The sequence below is a fragment of the Octopus bimaculoides genome, chromosome 30 (assembly GCF_046866305.1).
Source record: "Octopus bimaculoides isolate indiv1 chromosome 30, ASM4686630v1, whole genome shotgun sequence".
In the NCBI taxonomy this organism is placed as follows: Eukaryota; Metazoa; Mollusca; class Cephalopoda; order Octopoda; family Octopodidae; genus Octopus; species Octopus bimaculoides.
Window position 1 is genome coordinate 4,933,457 of NC_142957.1, and position 25,148 is coordinate 4,958,604.

A 25,148-nucleotide genomic window follows, 5' to 3' on the forward strand; every position below is an offset into this window, starting at 1 on the left:
GTGCAGCAATATCAAAGGCAGGTTAACTAGGAAGTTAGTTTTTGTATGTGGCAGATGTTCAGGTGCAATAAACATTGTAAACAAAGAAGAAACAACTTCTATCCCATTCCAGGGAGAAAAACTAGAGGTAGTTGATAGCTTCCGCTATCTGGCTGACCAAGTTAGTAGTGGGGGTGGGTGCTCTGAAAGTGTAGCTGCTAGAATAAGAATAGCCTGGGCAAAGTTTAGAGAGCTCTTACCTCTGCTGGCGACAAAGGGACTCTCACTCACAGTAAAAGGCAGACTGTATGACGCATGTGTACGAACAGCCATGCTACATGGCAGTGAAACATGGGCTGTAACTGCTGAGGACATGCGTAAGCTCGCAAGGAATGAAGCCAGTATGCTCCGCTGGAAGTGTAATGTCAGTGTGCATACCCGTCAGAGTGTAAGTATCTTGAGAGAAAAGCTGAGCATTAGAAGCATCAGTTGTGGTGTGCAAGAGAGACGATTGCGCTGGTATAGACATGTGGTGAGAATGGATGAGGATAGCTGCGTGAAAAAGTGCCACACCCTAACAGTTGAGGGAACCCGTGGAAGAGGTAGGCCCAGGAAGACCTGGGCTGAGGTGGTGAGGCATGACCTTCGAACATTGGGCCTCACCGAGGCGATGACTACTGACTGAGACCTTTGGAAATGTGCTGTGTGTGAGAAGACCCGGCAAGCCAAGTGAGATCGTTGCCAGTGCCCCTGGACTGGCTTTTGTGCGGGTGGCACATGAGATGTACCATTTTGAGGGTGGCCGTTGCCAGTACTGCCTGACTGGCATTTGTGCCGGTGGCATGTAAAAGCACCCACTACACTCTCTGAGTGGTTGGCGTTAGGAAGGGCATCCAGCTGTAGAAACTGCCAGATCGGATTGGAGCCTGGTGTTGCCATCCGGTTTCACCAGTCCTCAGTCAAATCGTCCAACCCATGCTAGCATGGAAAGCGGACGTTAAACGATGATGATGATGATGATGTATTCAGATGGTATTGAGAACAATAAAAGACAATTGGGATATTAAAATGGTGTTGGGAACATAGCAAAAGACAAATATTATTCTATATTTTTCAGATGAGGAATTACGTACATTATTTTCAATGGAAGGATAAGTGTCTTCATCTTGTTTGTTATCAAAAACGAAATAAAAAAATTAGTGTAAAACAACTTTGCTGGGAAAAAACAAAAATAAAAAAAGGAAATGCGCGCTCGCGCATATCTGTGTGTGTGTCTTTGTATGTGTTTGTCCCCACCCACTGTCTGTCTCTCCCTCTATCTATCCATCTATTTGTCCACCTATATATCTATCTATTTATCTATTTATTTATCTTTCTGTCTGTCTACTGTAAATCCTTGAGTATAAATCTGCATTTTATCTACAAAATTTAATGGTCAAAATCCCTAGTTCGTACGATATACGAGGTTGAAAATGAAAAATATTATTCGTAAGGTCGCCATTAAGATCGCCAAAATGGCGACCTTACGGTTTCAGGCAAAACACATCGAATATATTATGGGAGTTTGTCAGAGAACGATTTGTGGTCTAAGGGAGACAACTCTGTCATAGCTAACGTGTGCGTGTGCGTGTATGTGTGAATGCGTGCGTTCATGTTCGTGTATGTGGGTTTGTGTGAATGCGTGTGTTCATGTGTGTGTTTGCGTCAATGCGTGTGTGCGCCTGTGTGTGTGTAAGTAATTGAACGGGTGACTCACTGTATGTGTGTGTGTGTTTAGCAGACACAGAAGAGAAAGGGAGAGAGTGGATCGTAATTGTGAATGTGTGCGTTTGTGTGACAGAGACAGACAGACAGGGAGCGTATGTGTGTGTATGCATGTTTGTGTATATGTGCGCGTGTTTACTACATATGACTAAACAATTGGTTCCGAATCTGGGATCTGCCGACCCCTGGTAGTCCCCTGGGAGTCCGTGAACTAAATTCAAAATACATAGGCGCAGAAGTGGCGGTTCTGGGTTCAGTCCTATTGCATGGCACCTTGGACAAGTGTCTTCTGCTATAGCCATGGGTCAACCAAAGCCTTGCGAGTGGATTTGGGAGACAGAAAATGAAAGAAGCCCGTCGTGTGTGTGCGTGTGTGTATGTTTGTGTCCCACCCCACCATCGCGCGACAACCGATGTTGGTGTGTTTACGTCCCCAGAGAACCATAGAACAAACGCTAGGCTTTTACAGGGTGGGGCATAAATACTGTTACAAAATAAAACACAGATTTATCCCGACAAAAATTTATTTAACAACCCACTATTACAAAATATGCTTTGCAAATGCCCAAGGAACAATATGGTGTAACTTTTATTCAAAATGCTTACCTCGTGCCTTCACAACACTACGAAGTCTTTTAGGGAAGTCATCTATAGCAGCAAGCACAACATGTAAGGGTATTTTAACCCAGCAAAGCCTGCTGTACTCCTTGCCAAAATATTGGAGCTCTAAAGAAAAAATTGACCAAGTGCTGGGTTAAAATACCCTTACATGTTGTGCTTGCTGCTATAGATGACTTCCCAAAAAGACTTTGTAGTGTTGTGAAGGCACGAGGTAAGCATTTTGAATAAAAGTTACACCATATTGTTCCTTGGGCATTTGCAAAGCATATTTTGTAATAGTGGGTTGTTAAATAAATTTTTGTCGGGATAAATCTGTGTTTTATTTTGTAACAGTATTTATGCCCCACCCTGTAAAAGCCTCGAATTGCACCATGGTATCAACGCGCCTTCCAGAATGTCCTCGATGTACCGTTCTTTGTTTATCTTGATTCCTTGAGGGACAAAAACAAGTGGAGTTTTCCCTCTTTCAGAAATGGCTGTCCAGACCATCACTGATGCTGGTTTATGGGTTCTGAAAACCTTTCCGGCATTACCAGATATTGCCTCAATACTATTAGCAAGGATTCGGTCATTTTGATGATTGTGAGACTGTTGAACTGAGAATAACTTTTCATCACTAAAGATGTTACGGAGCGTGCCATCTTTAATACGGTTCAACAAGAGTCTGCTTCTGCTGAGTCTCTTTTCAATTGTGGGCGTGGAGGGAAGCTGTCTCTTTTGGAGTTTATAGGGTGACAACTTTAAGTCTCTTTTGCATATCCTCCGCGTAGTCCTTGGCGAAGTTTTTTGTTCTTTTGCCATTCTCCTCATGGATCTTCTTGGATTTCGTCTGATTTTTTCCCTAACATTTTTGATGAGTTTAGGTGTTCTGGAGGTGCGGGGATGGCCTGATCTTTGTCTATCTTTCATCGAAGAAGTTTCCTGGTAACGATCTATCGTCCTTTTTATCAACATTCTGTTAATTTTGAGGTTTTTCCCTAACTTGAATATTTCAGGTGGACGCATGCCCTTCTCATGTTGCTCTATGATAGGAAGGTAGATAAAACACAAACCCCTTCAGGTAGATGGCCCTGCTCAGTATGTAGAAAAGGAGTAGGTAGTAACTCTATAAGATGTACCCGGTGCAACCTATGGACACATAAGAGGTGCAGCAATATCAAAGGCAGGTTAACTAGGAAGTTAGTTTTTGTATGTGGCAGATGTTCAGGTGCAATAAACATTGTAAACAAAGAGGAAACAACTTCTATCCCATTCCAGGGAGAAAAACTAGAGGTAGTTGATAGCTTCCGCTATCTGGCTGACCAAGTTAGTAGTGGGGGTGGGTGCTCTGAAAGTGTAGCTGCTAGAATAAGAATAGCCTGGGCAAAGTTTAGAGAGCTCTTACCTCTGCTGGCGACAAAGGGACTCTCACTCACAGTAAAAGGCAGACTGTATGACGCATGTGTACGAACAGCCATGCTACATGGCAGTGAAACATGGGCTGTAACTGCTGAGGACATGCGTAAGCTCGCAAGGAATGAAGCGAGTATGCTCCGCTGGATGTGTAATGTCAGTGTGCATACCCGTCAGAGTGTAAGTATCTTGAGAGAAAAGCTGAGCATTAGAAGCATCAGTTGTGGTGTGCAAGAGAGACGATTGCGCTGGTATAGACATGTGGTGAGAATGGATGAGGATAGCTACGTGAAAAAGTGCCACACCCTAACAGTTGAGGGAACCCATGGAAGAGGTAGGCCCAGGAAGACCTGGGCTGACGTGGTGAGGCATGACCTTCGAACATTGGGCCTCACCGAGGCGATGACTACTGACCGAGACCTTTGGAAATGTGCTGTGCGTGAGAAGACCCGGCAAGCCAAGTGAGACCGTTGCCAGTGCCCCTGGACTGGCTCTTGTGCGGGTGGCACATGAGATGTACCATTTTGAGAGTGGTCGTTGCCAGTACTGCCTGACTGGCATTTGTGCCGGTGGCATGTAAAAGCACCCACTACACTCTCTGAGTGGTTGGCGCTAGGAAGGGCATCCAGCTGCAGAAACTCTGCCAGATCGGATTAGAGCCTGGTGTTGCCATCCGGTTTCACCATTCCTCAGTCAAATCGTCCAACCCATGCTAGCATGGAAAGCGGACGTTAAACGACGACGATGATGATGATGATGTATTCAGATGGTATTGAGAACAATAAAAGACAATTGGGATATTAAAATGGTGTTGGGAACATAGCAAAAGACAAATATTATTCTATATTTTTGAGATGAGGAATTACGTACATTATTTTCAATGGATGGATAAGTGTCTTCATCTTGTTTGTTATCAAAAACGAAATAAAAAAATTAGTGTAAAACAACTTTGCTGGGAAAAAACAAAAATAAAAAAAAGAAATGCGCGCTCGCGCATATCTGTGTGTGTATGTGTGTGTGTCTTTGTATGTGTTTGTCCCCACCCACTGTCTGTCTCTCCCTCTCTCTCTCTCTCTCTATCTATCCATCTATTTGTCCACCTATATATCTATCTATTTATTTATCTTTCTGTCTGTCTCCCGTAAATCCTTGAGTATAAATCTGCATTTTGTCTACAAAATTTAATGGTCAAAATCCCTAGTTCGTACGATATACGAGGTTGAAAATGAAAAATATTATTCGTAAGGTCGCCAAAATGGCGACCTTACGGTTTCAGGCAAAACACATCGAATATATTTTGGGAGTTTGTCAGAGAACGATATGTGGTCTAAGGGAGACAACTCTGTCATAGCTAACGTGTGCGTGTGCGTGTATGTGTGAAGGCGTGCGTTCATGTTCGTGTATGTGGGTTTGTGTGAATGCGTGTGTTCATGTGTGTGTTTGCGTCAATGCGTGTGTGCGCCTGTGTGTGTGTAAGTAATTGAACGGGTGACTCACTGTATGTGTGTGTGTGTTAAGCAGACACAGAAGAGAAAGGGAGAGAGTGGATCGTAATTGTGAATGTGTGCGTTTGTGTGACAGAGACAGACAGACAGGGAGCGTATGTGTGTGTATGCATGTTTGTGTATATGTGCGCGTGTTTACTACATATGACTAAACAATTGGTTCCCAATCTGGGATCTGCCGACCCCTGGTAGTCCCCTGGGAGTCCGTGAACTAAATTCAAAATACATAGGCGCTGAAGTGGCGGTTCTGGGTTCAGTCCTATTGCATGGCACCTTGGACGTGTGTCTTCTGCTATAGCCCTGGGTCAACCAAAGCCTTGCGAGTGGATTTGGTAGACAGAAAATGAAAGAAGCCCGTCGTGTGTGTGCGTGTGTGTATGTTTGTGTCCCACCCCACCATCGCGCGACAGCCGGTGTTGGTCTGTTTACGTCCCCAGGGAACCATAGAAGAAACGCTAGGCTTTTACAGGGTGGGGCATAGATACTGTTACAAAATAAAACACAGATTTATCCTGACAAAAATTTATTTAACAACCCACTATTACAAAATATGCCTTGCAAATGCCCAAGGAACAATATGGTGTAACTTTTATTCAAAATGCTTACCTCGTGCCTTCACAACACTACAAAGTCTTTTTGGGAAGTCATCTATAGCAGCAAGCACAACATCTAAGGGTATTTTAACCCAGCACTTGGTCAATTTTTTCTTTAGAGCTCCAATATTTTGGCAAGGAGTAGAGCAGGCTTCATTCTCCAGAATTGACCACAAACAATAATCAAGAGCGTTAAGATCAGGTGATGAGGTAGGCCATTCTTCTTTGCTGATCCAGGATGGCCAGTTGTCTCTACACCACTGTTGTGTTAATCGAGACGTGTGGCTCGTCGCCCCATCTTGTTGGAAAGTCCAAACTTCATCACCGTACACCGAATTGCACCATGGTATCAACGCGCCTTCCAGAATGTCCTCGATGTACCGTTCTTTGTTTATCTTGATTCCTTGAGGGACAAAAACAAGTGGAGTTTTCCCTCTTTCAGAAATGGCTGTCCAGACCATCACTGATGCTGGTTTATGGGTTCTGAAAACCTTTCCTGCTTTACCAGATATTGCCTCAATACTATTAGCAAGGATTCAGTCATTTTGATGATTGTGAGACTGTTGAACTGAGAATAACTTTTCATCACTAAAGAAGATGTTACGGAGCGTGCCATCTTTAATACGGTTCAACAAAAGTCTGCTTCTGCTGAGTCTCTTTTCAATTGTGGGCGTGGAGGGAAGCTGTCTCTTTTGGAGTTTATAGGGTGACAACTTTAGGTCTCTTTTGCATATCCTCCGCATAGTCCTTGGCGATGTTTGTTCTTTTGCCATTCTCCTCATGGATCTTCTTGGATTTCGTCTGATTTTTTCCCTAACATTTTTGATGAGTTTAGGTGTTCTGGAGGTACGGGGATGGCCTGATCTTTGTCTATCTTTCATCGAAGAAGTTTCCTGGTAACGATCTATCGTCCTTTTTATCAACATTCTGTTAATTTTGAGGTTTTTCCCTAACTTGAATATTTCAGGTGGACGCATGCCCTTCTCATGTTGCTCTATGATAGGAAGGTAGATAAAACACAAACCCCTTCAGGTAGATGGCCCTGCTCAGTATGTAGAAAAGGAGTAGGTAGTAACTCTATAAGATGTACCCGGTGCAACCTATGGACACATAAGAGGTGCAGCAATATCAAAGGCAGGTTAACTAGGAAGTTAGTTTTTGTATGTGGCAGATGTTCAGGTGCAATAAACATTGTAAACAAAGAGGAAACAACTTCTATCCCATTCCAGGGAGAAAAACTAGAGGTAGTTGATAGCTTCCGCTATCTGGCTGACCAAGTTAGTAGTGGGGGTGGGTGCGCTGAAAGTGTAGCTGCAAGAATAAGAATAGCCTGGGCAAAGTTTAGAGAGCTCTTACCTCTGCTGGCGACAAAGGGACTCTCACTCAGAGTAAAAAGCAGACTGTATGACGCATGTGTACGAACAGCCATGCTACATGGCAGTGAAACATGGGCTGTAACTGCTGAGGACATGCGTAAGCTCGCAAGGAATGAAGCCAGTATGCTCCGCTGGATGTGTAATGTCAGTGTGCATACTCGTCAGAGTGTAAGTATCTTGAGAGAAAAGCTGAACATTAGAAGCATCAGTTGTGGTGTGCAAGAGAGACGATTGCGCTGGTATGGACATGTGGTGAGAATGGATGAGGATAGCTGCGTGAAAAAGTGCCACACCCAAACAATTGAGGGAACCCGTGGAAGAGGTAGGCCCAGGAAGACCTGGGCTGAGGTGGTGAGGCATGACCTTCGAACATTGGGCCTCACCGAGGCGATGACTACTGACCGAGACCTTTGGAAATGTGCTGTGCGTGAGAAGACCCGGCAAGCCAAGTGAGATCGTTGCCAGTGCCCCTGGACTGGCTTTTGTGCGGGTGGCACATGAGATGTACCATTTTGAGAGTGGCCGTTGCCAGTACTGCCTGACTGGCATTTGTGCCGGTGGCATGTAAAAGCACCCACTACACTCTCTGAGTGGTTGGCGTTAGGAAGGGCATCCGGCTGTAGAAACTCTGCCAGATCGGATTGGAGCCTGGTGTTGCCATCCGGTTTCACCAGTCCTCAGTCAAATCGTCCAACCCATGCTAGCATGGAAAGCGGACGTTAAACGACGACGATGATGATGATGTATTCAGATGGTATTGAGAACAATAAAAGACAATTGGGATATTAAAATGGTGTTGGGAACATAGCAAAAGACAAATATTATTCTATATTTTTGAGATGAGGAATTACGTACATTATTTTCAATGGATGGATAAGTGTCTTCATCTTGTTTGTTATCAAAAACGAAATAAAAAAATTAGTGTAAAACAACTTTGCTGGGAAAAAACAAAAATAAAAAAAAGAAATGCGCGCTCGCGCATATCTGTGTGTGTATGTGTGTGTGTCTTTGTATGTGTTTGTCCCCACCCACTGTCTGTCTCTCCCTCTCTCTCTCTCTCTCTCTATCCATCTATTTGTCCACCTATATATCTATCTATTTATCTATTTATTTATCTTTCTGTCTGTCTCCCATAAATCCTTGAGTATAAATCTGCATTTTATCTACAAAATTTAATGGTCAAAATCCCTAGTTCGTACGATATACGAGGTTGAAAATGAAAAATATTATTCGTAAGGTCGCCATTAAGATAGCCAAAATGGCGACCTTACGGTTTCAGGCAAAACACATCGAATATATTTTGGGAGTTTGTCAGAGAACGATATGTGGTCTAAGGGAGACAACTCTGTCATAGCTAACGTGTGCGTGTGCGTGTATGTGTGAATGCGTGCGTTCATGTTCGTGTATGTGGGTTTGTGTGAATGCGTGTGTTCATGTGTGTGTTTGCGTCAATGCGTGTGTGCGCCTGTGTGTGTGTAAGTAATTGAACGGGTGACTCACTGTATGTGTGTGTGTGTTAAGCAGACACAGAAGAGAAAGGGAGAGAGTGGATCGTAATTGTGAATGTGTGCGTTTGTGTGACAGAGACAGACAGACAGGGAGCGTATGTGTGTGTATGCATGTTTGTGTATATGTGCGCGTGTTTACTACATATGACTAAACAATTGGTTCCCAATCTGGGATCTGCCGACCCCTGGTAGTCCCCTGGGAGTCCGTGAACTAAATTCAAAATACATAGGCGCTGAAGTGGCGGTTCTGGGTTCAGTCCTATTGCATGGCACCTTGGACAAGTGTCTTCTGCTATAGCCCTGGGTCAACCAAAGCCTTGCGAGTGGATTTGGTAGACAGAAAATGAAAGAAGCCCGTCGTGTGTGTGCGTGTGTGTATGTTTGTGTCCCACCCCACCATCGCGCGACAGCCGGTGTTGGTCTGTTTACGTCCCCAGGGAACCATAGAAGAAACGCTAGGCTTTTACAGGGTGGGGCATAGATACTGTTACAAAATAAAACACAGATTTATCCTGACAAAAATTTATTTAACAACCCACTATTACAAAATATGCCTTGCAAATGCCCAAGGAACAATATGGTGTAACTTTTATTCAAAATGCTTACCTCGTGCCTTCACAACACTACAAAGTCTTTTTGGGAAGTCATCTATAGCAGCAAGCACAACATCTAAGGGTATTTTAACCCAGCACTTGGTCAATTTTTTCTTTAGAGCTCCAATATTTTGGCAAGGAGTAGAGCAGGCTTCATTCTCCAGAATTGACCACAAACAATAATCAAGAGCGTTAAGATCAGGTGATGAGGTAGGCCATTCTTCTTTGCTGATCCAGGATGGCCAGTTGTCTCTACACCACTGTTGTGTTAATCGAGACGTGTGGCTCGTCGCCCCATCTTGTTGGAAAGTCCAAACTTCATCACCGTACACCGAATTGCACCATGGTATCAACGCGCCTTCCAGAATGTCCTCGATGTACCGTTCTTTGTTTATCTTGATTCCTTGAGGGACAAAAACAAGTGGAGTTTTCCCTCTTTCAGAAATGGCTGTCCAGACCATCACTGATGCTGGTTTATGGGTTCTGAAAACCTTTCCTGCTTTACCAGATATTGCCTCAATACTATTAGCAAGGATTCAGTCATTTTGATGATTGTGAGACTGTTGAACTGAGAATAACTTTTCATCACTAAAGAAGATGTTACGGAGCGTGCCATCTTTAATACGGTTCAACAAAAGTCTGCTTCTGCTGAGTCTCTTTTCAATTGTGGGCGTGGAGGGAAGCTGTCTCTTTTGGAGTTTATAGGGTGACAACTTTAGGTCTCTTTTGCATATCCTCCGCATAGTCCTTGGCGATGTTTGTTCTTTTGCCATTCTCCTCATGGATCTTCTTGGATTTCGTCTGATTTTTTCCCTAACATTTTTGATGAGTTTAGGTGTTCTGGAGGTACGGGGATGGCCTGATCTTTGTCTATCTTTCATCGAAGAAGTTTCCTGGTAACGATCTATCGTCCTTTTTATCAACATTCTGTTAATTTTGAGGTTTTTCCCTAACTTGAATATTTCAGGTGGACGCATGCCCTTCTCATGTTGCTCTATGATAGGAAGGTAGATAAAACACAAACCCCTTCAGGTAGATGGCCCTGCTCAGTATGTAGAAAAGGAGTAGGTAGTAACTCTATAAGATGTACCCGGTGCAACCTATGGACACATAAGAGGTGCAGCAATATCAAAGGCAGGTTAACTAGGAAGTTAGTTTTTGTATGTGGCAGATGTTCAGGTGCAATAAACATTGTAAACAAAGAGGAAACAACTTCTATCCCATTCCAGGGAGAAAAACTAGAGGTAGTTGATAGCTTCCGCTATCTGGCTGACCAAGTTAGTAGTGGGGGTGGGTGCGCTGAAAGTGTAGCTGCAAGAATAAGAATAGCCTGGGCAAAGTTTAGAGAGCTCTTACCTCTGCTGGCGACAAAGGGACTCTCACTCAGAGTAAAAAGCAGACTGTATGACGCATGTGTACGAACAGCCATGCTACATGGCAGTGAAACATGGGCTGTAACTGCTGAGGACATGCGTAAGCTCGCAAGGAATGAAGCCAGTATGCTCCGCTGGATGTGTAATGTCAGTGTGCATACCCGTCAGAGTGTACGTATCTTGAGAGAAAAGCTGAACATTAGAAGCATCAGTTGTGGTGTGCAAGAGAGACGATTGCGCTGGTATGGACATGTGGTGAGAATGGATGAGGATAGCTGCGTGAAAAAGTGCCACACCCTAACAGTTGAGGGAACCCGTGGAAGAGGTAGGCCCAGGAAGACCTGGGCTGAGGTGGTGAGGCATGACCTTCGAACATTGGGCCTCACCGAGGCGATGACTACTGACCGAGACCTTTGGAAATGTGCTGTGCGTGAGAAGACCCGGCAAGCCAAGTGAGATCGTTGCCAGTGCCCCTGGACTGGCTTTTGTGCGGGTGGCACATGAGATGTACCATTTTGAGAGTGGCCGTTGCCAGTACTGCCTGACTGGCATTTGTGCCGGTGGCATGTAAAAGCACCCACTACACTCTCTGAGTGGTTGGCGTTAGGAAGGGCATCCGGCTGTAGAAACTCTGCCAGATCGGATTGGAGCCTGGTGTTGCCATCCGGTTTCACCAGTCCTCAGTCAAATCGTCCAACCCATGCTAGCATGGAAAGCGGACGTCAAACGAAGACGATGATGATGATGATGATGATGTATTCAGATGGTATTGAGAACAATAAAAGACAATTGGGATATTAAAATGGTGTTGGGAACATAGCAAAAGACAAATATTATTCTATATTTTTGAGATGAGGAATTACGTACATTATTTTCAATGGATGGATAAGTGTCTTCATCTTGTTTGTTATCAAAAACGAAATAAAAAAATTAGTGTAAAACAACTTTGCTGGGAAAAAACAAAAATATAAAAAAGAAATGCGCGCTCGCGCATATCTGTGTGTGTGTCTTTGTATGTGTTTGTCCCCACCCACTGTCTGTCTCTCCCTCTATCTATCCATCTATTTGTCCACCTATATATCTATCTATTTATCTATTTATTTATCTTTCTGTCTGTCTACTGTAAATCCTTGAGTATAAATCTGCATTTTATCTACAAAATTTAACGGTCAAAATCCCTAGTTCGTACGATATACGAGGTTGAAAATGAAAAATATTATTCGTAAGGTCGCCATTAAGATCGCCAAAATGGCGACCTTACGGTTTCAGGCAAAACACATCGAATATATTATGGGAGTTTGTCAGATTTCGTCTGAGGGAAAGTGAACAATTTGTGGTGTAAGGGAGACAACTCTGTCATTGCTAACGTGTGCGTGTGCGTGTATGTGTGAATGCGTGCGTTCATGTTCGTGTATGTGGGTTTGTGTGAATGCGTGTGTTCATGTGTGTGTTTGCGTCAATGCGTGTGTGCGCCTGTGTGTGTGTGTGTAAGTAATTGAACGGGTGACTCACTGTATGTGTGTGTGTGTTAAGCAGACACAGAAGAGAAAGGGAGAGAGTGGATCGTAATTGTGAATGTGTGTGTTTGTGTGACAGAGACAGACAGACAGGGAGCGTATGTGTGTGTATGCATGTTTGTGTATATGTGCGCGTGTTTACTACATATGACTAAACAATTGGTTCCCAATCTGGGATCTGCCGACCCCTGGTAGAACCCTGGGAGTCCGTGAACTAAATTCAAAATACATAGGCGCAGAAGTGGCGGTTCTGGATTCAGTCCTATTGCATGGCACCTTGGACGTGTGTCTTCTGCTATAGCCCTGGGTCAACCAAAGCCTTGCGAGTGGATTTGGTAGACAGAAAATGAAAGAAGCCCGTCGTGTGTGTGCGTGTGTGTATGTTTGTGTCCCACCCCACCATCGCGCGACAACCGGTGTTGGTCTGTTTACGTCCCCAGAGAACCATAGAAGAAACGCTAGGCTTTTACAGGGTGGGGCATAAATACTGTTACAAAATAAAACACAGATTTATCCCGACAAAAATTTATTTAACAACCCACTATTACAAAATATGCCTTGCAAATGCCCAAGGAACAATATGGTGTAACTTTTATTCAAAATGCTTGCCTCGTGCCTTCACAACACTACAAAGTCTTCTTGGGAAGTCATCTATAGCAGCAAGCACAACATCTAAGGGTATTTTAACCCAGCACTTGGTCAATTTTTTCTTTAGAGCTCCAATATTTTGGCAAGGAGTAGAGCAGGCTTCATTCTCCAGAATTGACCACAAACAATAATCAAGAGCGTTAAGATCAGGTGATGAGGGAGGCCATTCTTCTTTGCTGATCCAGGATGGCCAGTTGTCTCTACACCACTGTTGTGTTAATCGAGACGTGTGGCTCGTCGCCCCATCTTGTTGGAAAGTCCAAACTTCATCACCGTACACCGAATTGCACCATGGTATCAACGCGCCTTCCAGAATGTCCTCGATGTACCGTTCTTTGTTTATCTTGATTCCTTGAGGGACAAAAACAAGTGGAGTTTTCCCTCTTTCAGAAATGGCTGTCCACACCATCACTGATGCTGGTTTATGGGTTCTGAAAACCTTTCCGGCATTACCAGATATTGCCTCAATACTATTAGCAAGGATTCGGTCATTTTGATGATTGTGAGACTGTTGAACTGAGAATAACTTTTCATCACTAAAGATGTTACGGAGCGTGCCATCTTTAATACGGTTCAACAAGAGTCTGCTTCTGCTGAGTCTCTTTTCAATTGTGGGCGTGGAGGGAAGCTGTCTCTTTTGGAGTTTATAGGGTGACAACTTTAGGTCTCTTTTGCATATCCTCCGCGTAGTCCTTGGCGATGTTTGTTCTTCTTTTGCCATTCTCCTCATGGATCTTCTTGGATTTCGTCTGATTTTTTTCCCTAACATTTTTGATGAGTTTAGGTGTTCTGGAGGTGCGGGGATGGCCTGATCTTTGTCTATCTTTCATCGAAGAAGTTTCCTGGTAACGATCAATCGTCCTTTTTATCAACATTCTGTTAATTTTGAGGTTTTTTCCTAACTTGAATATTTCAGGTGGACGCATGCCCTTCTCATGTTGCTCTATGATAGGAAGGTAGATAAAACACAAACCCCTTCAGGTAGATGGCCCTGCTCAGTATGTAGAAAAGGAGTAGGTAGTAACTCTTTAAGATGTACCCGGTGCAACCTATGGACACATAAGAGGTGCAGCAATATCAAAGGCAGGTTAACTAGGAAGTTAGTTTTTGTATGTGGCAGATGTTCAGGTGCAATAAACATTGTAAACAAAGAGGAAACAACTTCTATCCCATTCCAGGGAGAAAAACTAGAGGTAGTTGATAGCTTCAGCTATCTGGCTGACCAAGTTAGTAGTGGGGGTGGGTGCGCTGAAAGTGTAGCTGCTAGAATAAGAATAGCCTGGGCAAAGTTTAGGGAGCTCTTACCTCTGCTGGCGACAAAGGGACTCTCACTCAGAGTAAAAAGCAGACTGTATGACGCATGTGTACGAACAGCCATGCTACATGGCAGTGAAACATGGGCTGTAACTGCTGAGGACATGCGTAAGCTCGCAAGGAATGAAGCCAGTATGCTCCGCTGGATGTGTAATGTCAGTGTGCATACCCGTCAGAGTGTAAGTATCTTGAGAGAAAAGCTGAACATTAGAAGCATCAGTTGAGGTGTGCAAGAGAGACGATTGCGCTGGTATGGACATGTGGTGAGAATGGATGAGGATAGCTGCGTGAAAAAGTGCCACACCCTAACAGTTGAGGGAACCCGTGGAAGAGGTAGGCCCAGGAAGACCTGGGCTGAGGTGGTGAGGCATGACCTTCGAACATTGGGCCTCACCGAGGCGATGACTACTGACCGAGACCCTTGGAAATGTGCTGTGCGTGAGAAGACCCGGCAAGCCAAGTGAGATCGTTGCCAGTGCCCCTGGACTGGCTCTTGTGCGGGTGGCACATGAGATGTACCATTTTGAGAGTGGCCGTTGCCAGTACTGCCTGACTGGCATTTGTGCCGGTGGCATGTAAAAGCACCCACTACACTCTCTGAGTGGTTGGCGTTAGGAAGGGCATCCGGCTGTAGAAACTCTGCCAGATCGGATTGGAGCCTGGTGTTGCCATCCGGTTTCACCAGTCCTCAGTCAAATCGTCCAACCCATGCTAGCATGGAAAGCGGACGTTAAACGCCGACGATGATGATGATGTATTCAGATGGTATTGAGAACAATAAAAGACAATTGGGATATTAAAATGGTGTTGGGAACATAGCAAAAGACAAATATTATTCTATATTTTTGAGATGAGGAATTACGTACATTATTTTCAATGGATGGATAAGTGTCTTCATCTTGTTTGTTATCAAAAACGAAATAAAAAAATTAGTGTAAAACAACTTTGCTGGGAAAAAACAAAAATAAAAAAAAGAAATGCGCGCTCGCGCATATCTGTGTGTGTATGTGTGTGTGTCTTTGTATGTATTTGTCCCCACCCACTGTCTGTCTCTCCCCCTCTCTCTCTCTCTCTATCCATCTATTTGTCCACCTATATATCTATCTATTTATCTATTTATTTATCTTTCTGTCTGTCTCCCATAAATCCTTGAGTATAAATCTGCATTTTATCTACAAAATTTAATGGTCAAAATCCCTAGTTCGTACGATATACGAGGTTGAAAATGAAAAATATTATTCCTAAGGTCGCCATTAAGATCGCCAAAATGGCGACCTTACGGTTTCAGGCAAAACACATCGAATATATTATGGGAGTTTGTCAGAGAACGATTTGTGGTCTAAGGGAGACAACTCTGTCATAGCTAACGTGTGCGTGTGCGTGTATGTGTGAATGCGTGCGTTCATGTTCGTGTATGTGGGTTTGTGTGAATGCGTGTGTTCATGTGTGTGTTTGCGTCAATGCGTGTGTGCGCCTGTGTGTGTGTAAGTAATTGAACGGGTGACTCACTGTATGTGTGTGTGTGTTTAGCAGACACAGAAGAGAAAGGGAGAGAGTGGATCGTAATTGTGAATGTGTGCGTTTGTGTGACAGAGACAGACAGACAGGGAGCGTATGTGTGTGTATGCATGTTTGTGTATATGTGCGCGTGTTTACTACATATGACTAAACAATTGGTTCCCAATTTGGGATTTGCCGACCCCTGGTAGTCCCCTGGGAGTCCGTGAACTAAATTCAAAATACATAGGCGCAGAAGTGGCGGTTCTGGGTTCAGTCCTATTGCATGGCACCTTGGACAAGTGTCTTCTGCTATAGCCCTGGGTCAACCAAAGCCTTGCGAGTTGATTTGGTAGACAGAAAATGAAAGAAGCCCGTCGTGTGTGTGCGTGTGTGTATGTTTGTGTCCCACCCCACCATCGCGCGACAACCGGTGTTGGTCTGTTTACGTCCCCAGAGAACCATAGAACAAACGCTAGGCTTTTACAGGGTGGGGCATAAATACTGTTACAAAATAAAACACAGATTTATCCCGACAAAAATTTATTTAACAACCCACTATTACAAAATATGCCTTGCAAATGCCCAAGGAACAATATGGTGTAACTTTTATTCAAAATGCTTACCTCGTGCCTTCACAACACTACAAAGTCTTTTTGGGAAGTCATCTATAGCAGCAAGCACAACATCTAAGGGTATTTTAACCCAGCACTTGGTCAATTTTTTCTTTAGAGCTCCAATATTTTGGCAAGGAGTAGAGCAGGCTTCATTCTCCAGAATTGACCACAAACAATAATCAAGAGCGTTAAGATCAGGTGATGAGGGAGGCCATTCTTCTTTGCTGATCCAGGATGGCCAGTTGTCTCTACACCACTGTTGTGTTAATCGAGACGTGTGGCTCGTCGCCCCATCTTGTTGGAAAGTCCAAACTTCATCACCGTACACCGAATTGCACCATGGTATCAACGCGCCTTCCAGAATGTCCTCGATGTACCGTTCTTTGTTTATCTTGATTCCTTGAGGGACAAAAACAAGTGGAGTTTTCCCTCTTTCAGAAATGGCTGTCCACACCATCACTGATGCTAGTTTATGGGTTCTGAAAACCTTTCCGGCATTACCAGATATTGCCTCAATACTATTAGCAAGGATTCGGTCATTTTGATGATTGTGAGACTGTTGAACTGAGAATAACTTTTCATCACTAAAGATGTTACGGAGCGTGCCATCTTTAATACGGTTCAACAAGAGTCTGCTTCTGCTGAGTCTCTTTTCAATTGTGGGCGTGGAGGGAAGCTGTCTCTTTTGGAGTTTATAGGGTGACAACTTTAAGTCTCTTTTGCATATCCTCCGCGTAGTCCTTGGCGATGTTTGTTCTTCTTTTGCCATTCTCCTCATGGATCTTCTTGCATTTCGTCTGATTTTTTCCCTAACATTTTTGATGAGTTTAGGTGTTCTGGAGGTGCGGGGATGGCCTGATCTTTGTCTATCTTTCATCGAAGAAGTTTCCTGGTAACGATCAATCGTCCTTTTTATCAACATTCTGTTAATTTTGAGGTTTTTCCCTAACTTGAATATTTCAGGTGGACGCATGCCCTTCTCATGTTGCTCTATGATAGGAAGGTAGATAAAACACAAACCCCTTCAGGTAGATGGCCCTGCTCAGTATGTAGAAAAGGAGTAGGTAGTAACTCTATAAGATGTACCCGGTGCAACCTATGGACACATAAGAGGTGCAGCAATATCAAAGGCAGGTTAACTCGGAAGTTAGTTTTTGTATGTGGCAGATGTTCAGGTGCAATAAACATTGTAAACAAAGAGGAAACAACTTCTATCCCATTCCAGGGAGAAAAACTAGAGGTAGTTGATAGCTTCCGCTATCTGGCTGACCAAGTTAGTAGTGGGGGTGGGTGCGCTGAAAGTGTAGCTGCAAGAATAAGAATAGCCTGGGCAAAGTTTAGAGAGCTCTTACCTCTGCTGGCGACAAAGGGACTCTCACTCAGAGTAAAAAGCAGACTGTATGACGCATGTGTACGAACAGCCATGCTACATGGCAGTGAAACATGGGCTGTAACTGCTGAGGACATGCGTAAGCTCGCAAGGAATGAAGCCAGTATGCTCCGCTGGATGTGTAATGTCAGTGTGCATACCCGTCAGAGTGTAAGTATCTTGAGAGAAAAGCTGAACATTAGAAGCATCAGTTGTGGTGTGCAAGAGAGACGATTGCGCTGGTATGGACATGTGGTGAGAATGGATGAGGATAGCTGCGTGAAAAAGTGCCACACCCTAACAGTTGAGGGAACCCGTGGAAGAGGTAGGCCCAGGAAGACCTGGGCTGAGGTGGTGAGGCATGACCTTCGAACATTGGGCCTCACCGAGGCGATGACTACTGACCGAGACCTTTGGAAATGTGCTGTGCGTGAGAAGACCCGGCAAGCCAAGTGAGATCGTTGCCAGTGCCCCTGGACTGGCTTTTGTGCGGGTGGCACATGAGATGTACCATTTTGAGAGTGGCCGTTGCCAGTACTGCCTGACTGGCATTTGTGCCGGTGGCATGTAAAAGCACCCACTACACTCTCTGAGTGGTTGGCGTTAGGAAGGGCATCCGGCTGTAGAAACTCTGCCAGATCGGATTGGAGCCTGGTGTTGCCATCCGGTTTCACCAGTCCTCAGTCAAATCGTCCAACCCATGCTAGCATGGAAAGCGGACGTTAAACGATGATGATGATGTATTCAGATGGTATTGAGAACAATAAAAGACAATTGGGATATTAAAATGGTGTTGGGAACATAGCAAAAGACAAATATTATTCTATATTTTTGAGATGAGGAATTACGTACATTATTTTCAATGGATGGATAAGTGTCTTCATCTTGTTTGTTATCAAAAACGAAATAAAAAAATTAGTGTAAAACAACTTTGCTGGGAAAAAACAAAAATAAAAAAAGAAATGCGCGCTCGCGCATATCTGTGTGTGTATGTGTGTGTGTCTTTGTATGTATTTGTCCCCACCCACTGTCTGTCTCTCCCCCTCTCTCTCTCTCTCTATCCATCTATTTGTCCACCTATATATCTATCTATTTATCTATTTATTTATCTTTCTGTCTGTCTCCCATAAATCCTTGAGTATAAATCTGCATTTTATCTACAAAATTTAATGGTCAAAATCCCTAGTTCGTACGATATACGAGGTTGAAAATGAAAAATATTATTCGTAAGGTCGCCATTAAGATCGCCAAAATGGCGACCTTACGGTTTCAGGCAATACACATCGAATATATTATTGGAGTTTGTCAGAGAACGATTTGTGGTCTAAGGGAGACAACTCTGTCATAGCTAACGTGTGCGTGTGCGTGTATGTGTGAAGGCGTGCGTTCATGTTCGTGTATGTGGGTTTGTGTGAATGCGTGTGTTCATGTGTGTGTTTGCGTCAATGCGTGTGTGCGCCTGTGTGTGTGTAAGTAATTGAACGGGTGACTCACTGTATGTGTGTGTGTGTTTAGCAGACACAGAAGAGAAAGGGAGAGAGTGGATCGTAATTGTGAATGTGTGCGTTTGTGTGACAGAGACAGACAGACAGGGAGCGTATGTGTGTGTATGCATGTTTGTGTATATGTGCGCGTGTTTACTACATATGACTAAACAATTGGTTCCCAATCTGGGATCCGCCGACCCCTGGTAGTCCCCTGGGAGTCCGTGAACTAAATTCAAAATACATAGGCGCAGAAGTGGCGGTTCTGGGTTCAGTCCTATTGCATGGCACCTTGGACAAGTGTCTTCTGCTATAGCCCTGGGTCAACCAAAGCCTTGCGAGTGGATTTGGTAGACAGAAAATGAAAGAAGCCCGTCGTGTGTGTGCGTGTGTGTATGTTTGTGTCCCACCCCACCATCGCGCGACAACCGGTGTTGGTCTGTTTACGTCCCCAGAGAACCATAGAAGAAACGCTAGGCTTTTACAGGGTGGGGCATAAATACTGTTACAAAATAAAACACAGATTTATCCCGACAAAAATTTATTTAACAACCCACTATTACAAAATATGCCTTGCAAATGCCCAAGGAACAATATGGTGTAACTTTTATTCAAAATGCTTACCTCGTGCCTTCACAACACTACGAAATCTTTTTGGGAAGTCATCTATAGCAGCAAGCACAACATCTAAGGGTATTTTAACCCAGCACTTGGTTAATTTTTTCTTTAGAGCTCCAATATTTTGGCAAGGAGTAGAGCAGGCTTCATTCTCCAGAATTGACCACAAACAATAATCAAGAGCGTTAAGATCAGGTGATGAGGGAGGCCATTCTTCTTTCCTGATCCAGGATGGCCAGTTGTCTCTACACCACTGTTGTGTTAATCGAGACGTGTGGCTCGTCGCCCCATCTTGTTGGAAAGTCCAAACTTCATCACCGTACACCGAATTGCACCATGGTATCAACGCGCCTTCCAGAATGTCCTCGATGTACCGTTCTTTGTTTATCTTGATTCCTTGAGGGACAAAAACAAGTGGAGTTTTCCCTCTTTCAGAAATGGCTGTCCAGACCATCACTGATGCTGGTTTATGGGTTCTGAAAACCTTTCCTGCATTGCCAGATATTGCCTCAATACTATTAGCAAGGATTCGGTCATTTTGATGATTGTGAGACTGTTGAACTGAGAATAACTTTTCATCACTAAAGATGTTACGGAGCGTGCCATCTTTAATACGGTTCAACAAGAGTCTGCTTCTGCTGAGTCTCTTTTCAATTGTGTGCGTGGAGGGAAGCTGTCTCTTTTGGAGTTTATAGGGTGACAACTTTAGGTCTCTTTTGCATATCCTCCGCGTAGTCCTTGGCGATGTTTGTTCTTCTTTTGCCATTCTCCACATGGATCTTCTTGGATTTCGTCTGATTTTTTTCCCTAACATTTTTGATGAGTTTAGGTGTTCTGGAGGTGCGGGGATGGCCTGATCTTTGTCTATCTTTCATCGAAGAAGTTTCCTGGTAACGATCAATCGTCCTTTTTATCAACATTCTGTTAATTTTGAGGTTTTTTCCTAACTTGAATATTTCAGGTGGACGCATGCCCTTCTCATGTTGCTCTATGATAGGAAGGTAGATAAAACACAAACCCCTTCAGGTAGATGGCCCTGCTCAGTATGTAGAAAAGGAGTAGGTAGTAACTCTATAAGATGTACCCGGTGCAACCTATGGACACATAAGAGGTGCAGCAATATCAAAGGCAGGTTAACTAGGAAGTTAGTTTTTGTATGTGGCAGATGTTCAGGTGCAATAAACATTGTAAACAAAGAGGAAACAACTTCTATCCCATTCCAGGGAGAAAAACTAGAGGTAGTTGATAGCTTCCGCTATCTGGCTGACCAAGTTAGTAGTGGGGGTGGGTGCGCTGAAAGTGTAGCTGCTAGAATAAGAATAGCCTGGGCAAAGTTTAGAGAGCTCTTACCTCTGCTGGCGACAAAGGGACTCTCACTCACAGTAAAAGGCAGACTGTATGACGCATGTGTACGAACAGCCATGCTACATGGCAGTGAAACATGGGCTGTAACTGCTGAGGACATGCGTAAGCTCGCAAAGAATGAAGCCAGTATGCTCCGCTGGATGTGTAATGTCAGTGTGCATACCCGTCAGAGTGTAAGTATCTTGAGAGAAAAGCTGAACATTAGAAGCATCAGTTGAGGTGTGCAAGAGTGACGATTGCGCTGGTATGGACATGTGGTGAGAATGGATGAGGATAGCTGCGTGAAAAAGTGCCACACCCTAACAGTTGAGGGAACCCGTGGAAGAGGTAGGCCCAGGAAGACCTGGGCTGAGGTGGTGAGGCATGACCTTCTGACATTGGGCCTCACCGAGGCGATGACTACTGACCGAGACTTTTAGAAATGTGCTGTGCGTGAGAAGACCCGGCAAGCCAAGTGAGATCGTTGCCAGTGCCCCTGGACTGGCTTTTGTGCGGGTGGCACATGAGATGTACCATTTTGAGAGTGGCCGTTGCCAGTACTGCCTGACTGGCATTTGTGCCGGTGGCATGTAAAAGCACCCACTACACTCTCTGAGTGGTTGGCGTTAGGAAGGGCATCCGGCTGTAGAAACTCTGCCAGATCGGATTGGAGCCTGGTGTTGCCATCCGGTTTCACCAGTCCTCAGTCAAATCGTCCAACCCATGCTAGCATGGAAAGCGGACGTTAAACGATGACGATGATGATGATGTATTCAGATGGTATTGAGAACAATAAAAGACAATTGGGATATTAAAATGGTGTTGGGAACATAGCAAAAGACAAATATTATTCTATATTTTTGAGATGAGGAATTACGTACATTATTTTCAATGGATGGATAAGTGTCTTCATCTTGTTTGTTATCAAAAACGAAATAAAAAAATTAGTGTAAAACAACTTTGCTGGGAAAAAACAAAAATAAAAAAAAGAAATGCGCGCTCGCGCATATCTGTGTGTGTATGTGTGTGTGTCTTTGTATGTGTTTGTCCCCACCCACTGTCTGTCTCTCCCTCTCTCTCTCTCTCTCTCTATCCATCTATTTGTCCACCTATATATCTATCTATTTATCTATTTATTTATCTTTCTGTCTGTCTGTCTCCCGTAAATCCTTGAGTATAAATTTGCATTTTGTCTACAAAATTTAATGGTCAAAATCCCTGGTTCGTACGATATACGAGGTTGAAAATGAAAAATATTATTCGTAAGGTCGCCATTAAGATCGCCAAAATGGCGACCTTACGGTTTCAGGCAAAACACATCGAATATATTATGGGAGTTTGTCAGAGAACGATTTGTGGTCTAAGGGAGACAACTCTGTCATAGCTAACGTGTGCGTGTGCGTGTATGTGTGAAGGCGTGCGTTCATGTTCGTGTATGTGGGTTTGTGTGAATGCGTGTGTTCATGTGTGTGTTTGCGTCAATGCGTGTGTGCGCCTGTGTGTGTGTGTGTAAGTAATTGAACGGGTGACTCACTGTATGTGTGTGTGTGTTAAGCAGACACACAAGAGAAAGGGAGAGAGTGGATCGTAATTGTGAATGTGTGTGTTTGTGTGACAGAGACAGACAGACAGGGAGCGTATGTGTGTGTATGCATGTTTGTGTATATGTGCGCGTGTTTACTACATATGACTAAACAATTGGTTCCCAATCTGGGATCTGCCGACCCCTGGTAGTCCCCTGGGAGTCCGTGAACTAAATTCAAAATACATAGGCGCAGGAGTGGCGGTTCTGGGTTCAGTCCTATTGCATGGCACCTTGGACAAGTGTCTTCTGCTATAGCCCTGGGTCAACCAAAGCCTTGCGAGTGGATTTGGTAGACAGAAAATGAAAGAAGCCCGTCGTGTGTGTGCGTGTATGTATGTTTGTGTCCCACCCCACCATCGCGCGACAACCGGTGTTGGTCTGTTTACGTCCCCAGAGAACCATAGAAGAAACGCTAGGCTTTTACAGGGTGGGGCATAAATACTGTTACAAAATAAAACACAGATTTATCCCGACAAAAATTTATTTAACAACCCACTATTACAAAATATGCCTTGCAAATGCCCAAGGAACAATATGGTGCAACTTTTATTCAAAATGCTTACCTCGTGCCTTCACAACACTACGAAGTCTTTTTGGGAAGTCATCTATAGCAGCAAGCACAACATCTAAGGGTATTTTAACACAGCACTTGGTCAATTTTTTCTTTAGAGCTCCAATATTTTGGCAAGGAGTAGAGCAGGCTTCATTCTCCAGAATTGAACACAAACAATAATCAAGAGCGTTAAGATCAGGTGATGAGGGAGGCCATTCTTCTTTGCTGATCCAGGATGGCCAGTTGTCTCTACACCACTGTTGTGTTAATCGAGACTTGTGGCTCGTCGCCCCATCTTGTTGGAAAGTCCAAACTTCATCACCGTACACCGAATTGCACCATGGTATCAACGCGCCTTCCAGAATGTCCTCGATGTACCGTTCTTTGTTTATCTTGATTCCTTGAGGGACAAAAACAAGTGGAGTTTTCCCTCTTTCAGAAATGGCTGTCCAGACCATCAGTGATGCTGGTTTATGGGTTCTGAAAACCTTTCCGGCATTACCAGATATTGCCTCAATACTATTAGCAAGGATTCGGTCATTTTGATGATTGTGAGACTGTTGAACTGAGAATAACTTTTCATCACTAAAGATGTTATGGAGCGTGCCATCTTTAATACGGTTCAACAAGAGTCTGCTTCTGCTGAGTCTCTTTTCAATTGTGGGCGTGGAGGGAAGCTGTCTCTTTTGGAGTTTATAGGGTGACAACTTTAGGTCTCTTTTGCATATCCTCCGCGTAGTCCTTGGCGATGTTTGTTCTTCTTTTACCAATCTCCTCATGGATCTTCTTGGATTTCGTCTGATTTTTTCCCTAACATTTTTGATGAGTTTAGGTGTTCTGGAGGTGCGGGGATGGCCTGATCTTTGTCTATCTTTCATCGAAGAAGTTTCCTGGTAACGATCAATCGTCCTTTTTATCAACATTCTGTTAATTTTGAGGTTTTTCCCTAACTTGAATATTTCAGGTGGACGCATGCCCTTCTCATGTTGCTCTATGATAGGAAGGTAGATAAAACACAAACCCCTTCAGGTAGATGGCCCTGCTCAGTATGTAGAAAAGGAGTAGGTAGTAACTCTATAAGATGTACCCGGTGCAACCTATGGACACATAAGAGGTGCAGCAATATCAAAGGCAGGTTCACTAGGAAGTTAGTTTTTGTATGTGGCAGATGTTCAGGTGCAATAAACATTGTAAACAAAGAGGAAACAACTTCTATCCCATTCCAGGGAGAAAAACTAGAGGTAGTTGATAGCTTCCGCTATCTGGCTGACCAAGTTAGTAGTGGGGGTGGGTGCGCTGAAAGTGTAGCTGCTAGAATAAGAATAGCCTGGGCAAAGTTTAGAGAGCTCTTACCTCTGCTGGTGACAAAGGGACTCTCACTCAGAGTAAAAAGCAGACTGTATGACGCATGTGTACGAACAGCCATGCTACATGGCAGTGAAACATGGGCTGTAACTGCTGAGGACATGCGTAAGCTCGCAAGGAATGAAGCCAGTATGCTCCGCTGGATGTGTAATGTCAGTGTGTATACCCGTCAGAGTGTAAGTATTTTGAGAGAAAAGCTGAACATTAGAAGCATCAGTTGAGGTGTGCAAGAGAGACGATTGCGCTGGTATGGACATGTGGTGAGAATGGATGAGGATAGCTGCGTGAAAAAGTGCCACACCCTAACAGTTGAGGGAACCCGTGGAAGAGGTAGGCCCAGGAAGACCTGGGCTGAGGTGGTGAGGCATGACCTTCGAACATTGGGCCTCACCGAGGCGATGACTACTGACCGAGACCTTTGGAAATGTGCTGTGCGTGAGAAGACCCGGCAAGCCAAGTGAGATCGTTGCCAGTGCCCCTGGACTGGCTCTTGTGCGGGTGGCACATGAGATGTACCATTTTGAGAGCGGCCG

The 25,148-nt window shown here is 44.1% G+C and overlaps 3 protein-coding genes across 4 annotated transcripts in view; all 3 read right to left on the reverse strand.

Annotated features, from left to right (window-relative positions):
• LOC128251536 (adenosine receptor A3-like) overlaps positions 1-25,148 on the reverse strand; it is a 187,777-nt gene that overhangs the window by 153,184 nt on the left and 9,445 nt on the right. The window contains exon 3 of one of the 2 annotated variants that reach the window (XM_089346374.1): positions 21,432-24,347. The exons of the other annotated variant lie outside the window; for it this stretch is intronic. Coding sequence (XP_089202500.1) covers positions 23,244-24,224 — 981 coding nt within the window. The 5' untranslated portion in view covers positions 24,225-24,347 and the 3' untranslated portion in view covers positions 21,432-23,243. Of the gene's footprint in view, positions 1-21,431; positions 24,348-25,148 lie in introns of those variants that run through there. 2 annotated transcript variants of the gene reach the window in all.
• LOC149130161 (uncharacterized) lies at positions 2,701-3,165 on the reverse strand. Its single transcript, XM_089345852.1, has one exon. The coding sequence runs from the start codon at positions 3,163-3,165 to the stop codon at positions 2,701-2,703; it is 465 nt and encodes a 154-aa protein (XP_089201978.1).
• LOC149130162 (uncharacterized) lies at positions 12,814-13,590 on the reverse strand. The gene has a single exon (XM_089345854.1). The coding sequence runs from the start codon at positions 13,588-13,590 to the stop codon at positions 12,814-12,816; it is 777 nt and encodes a 258-aa protein (XP_089201980.1).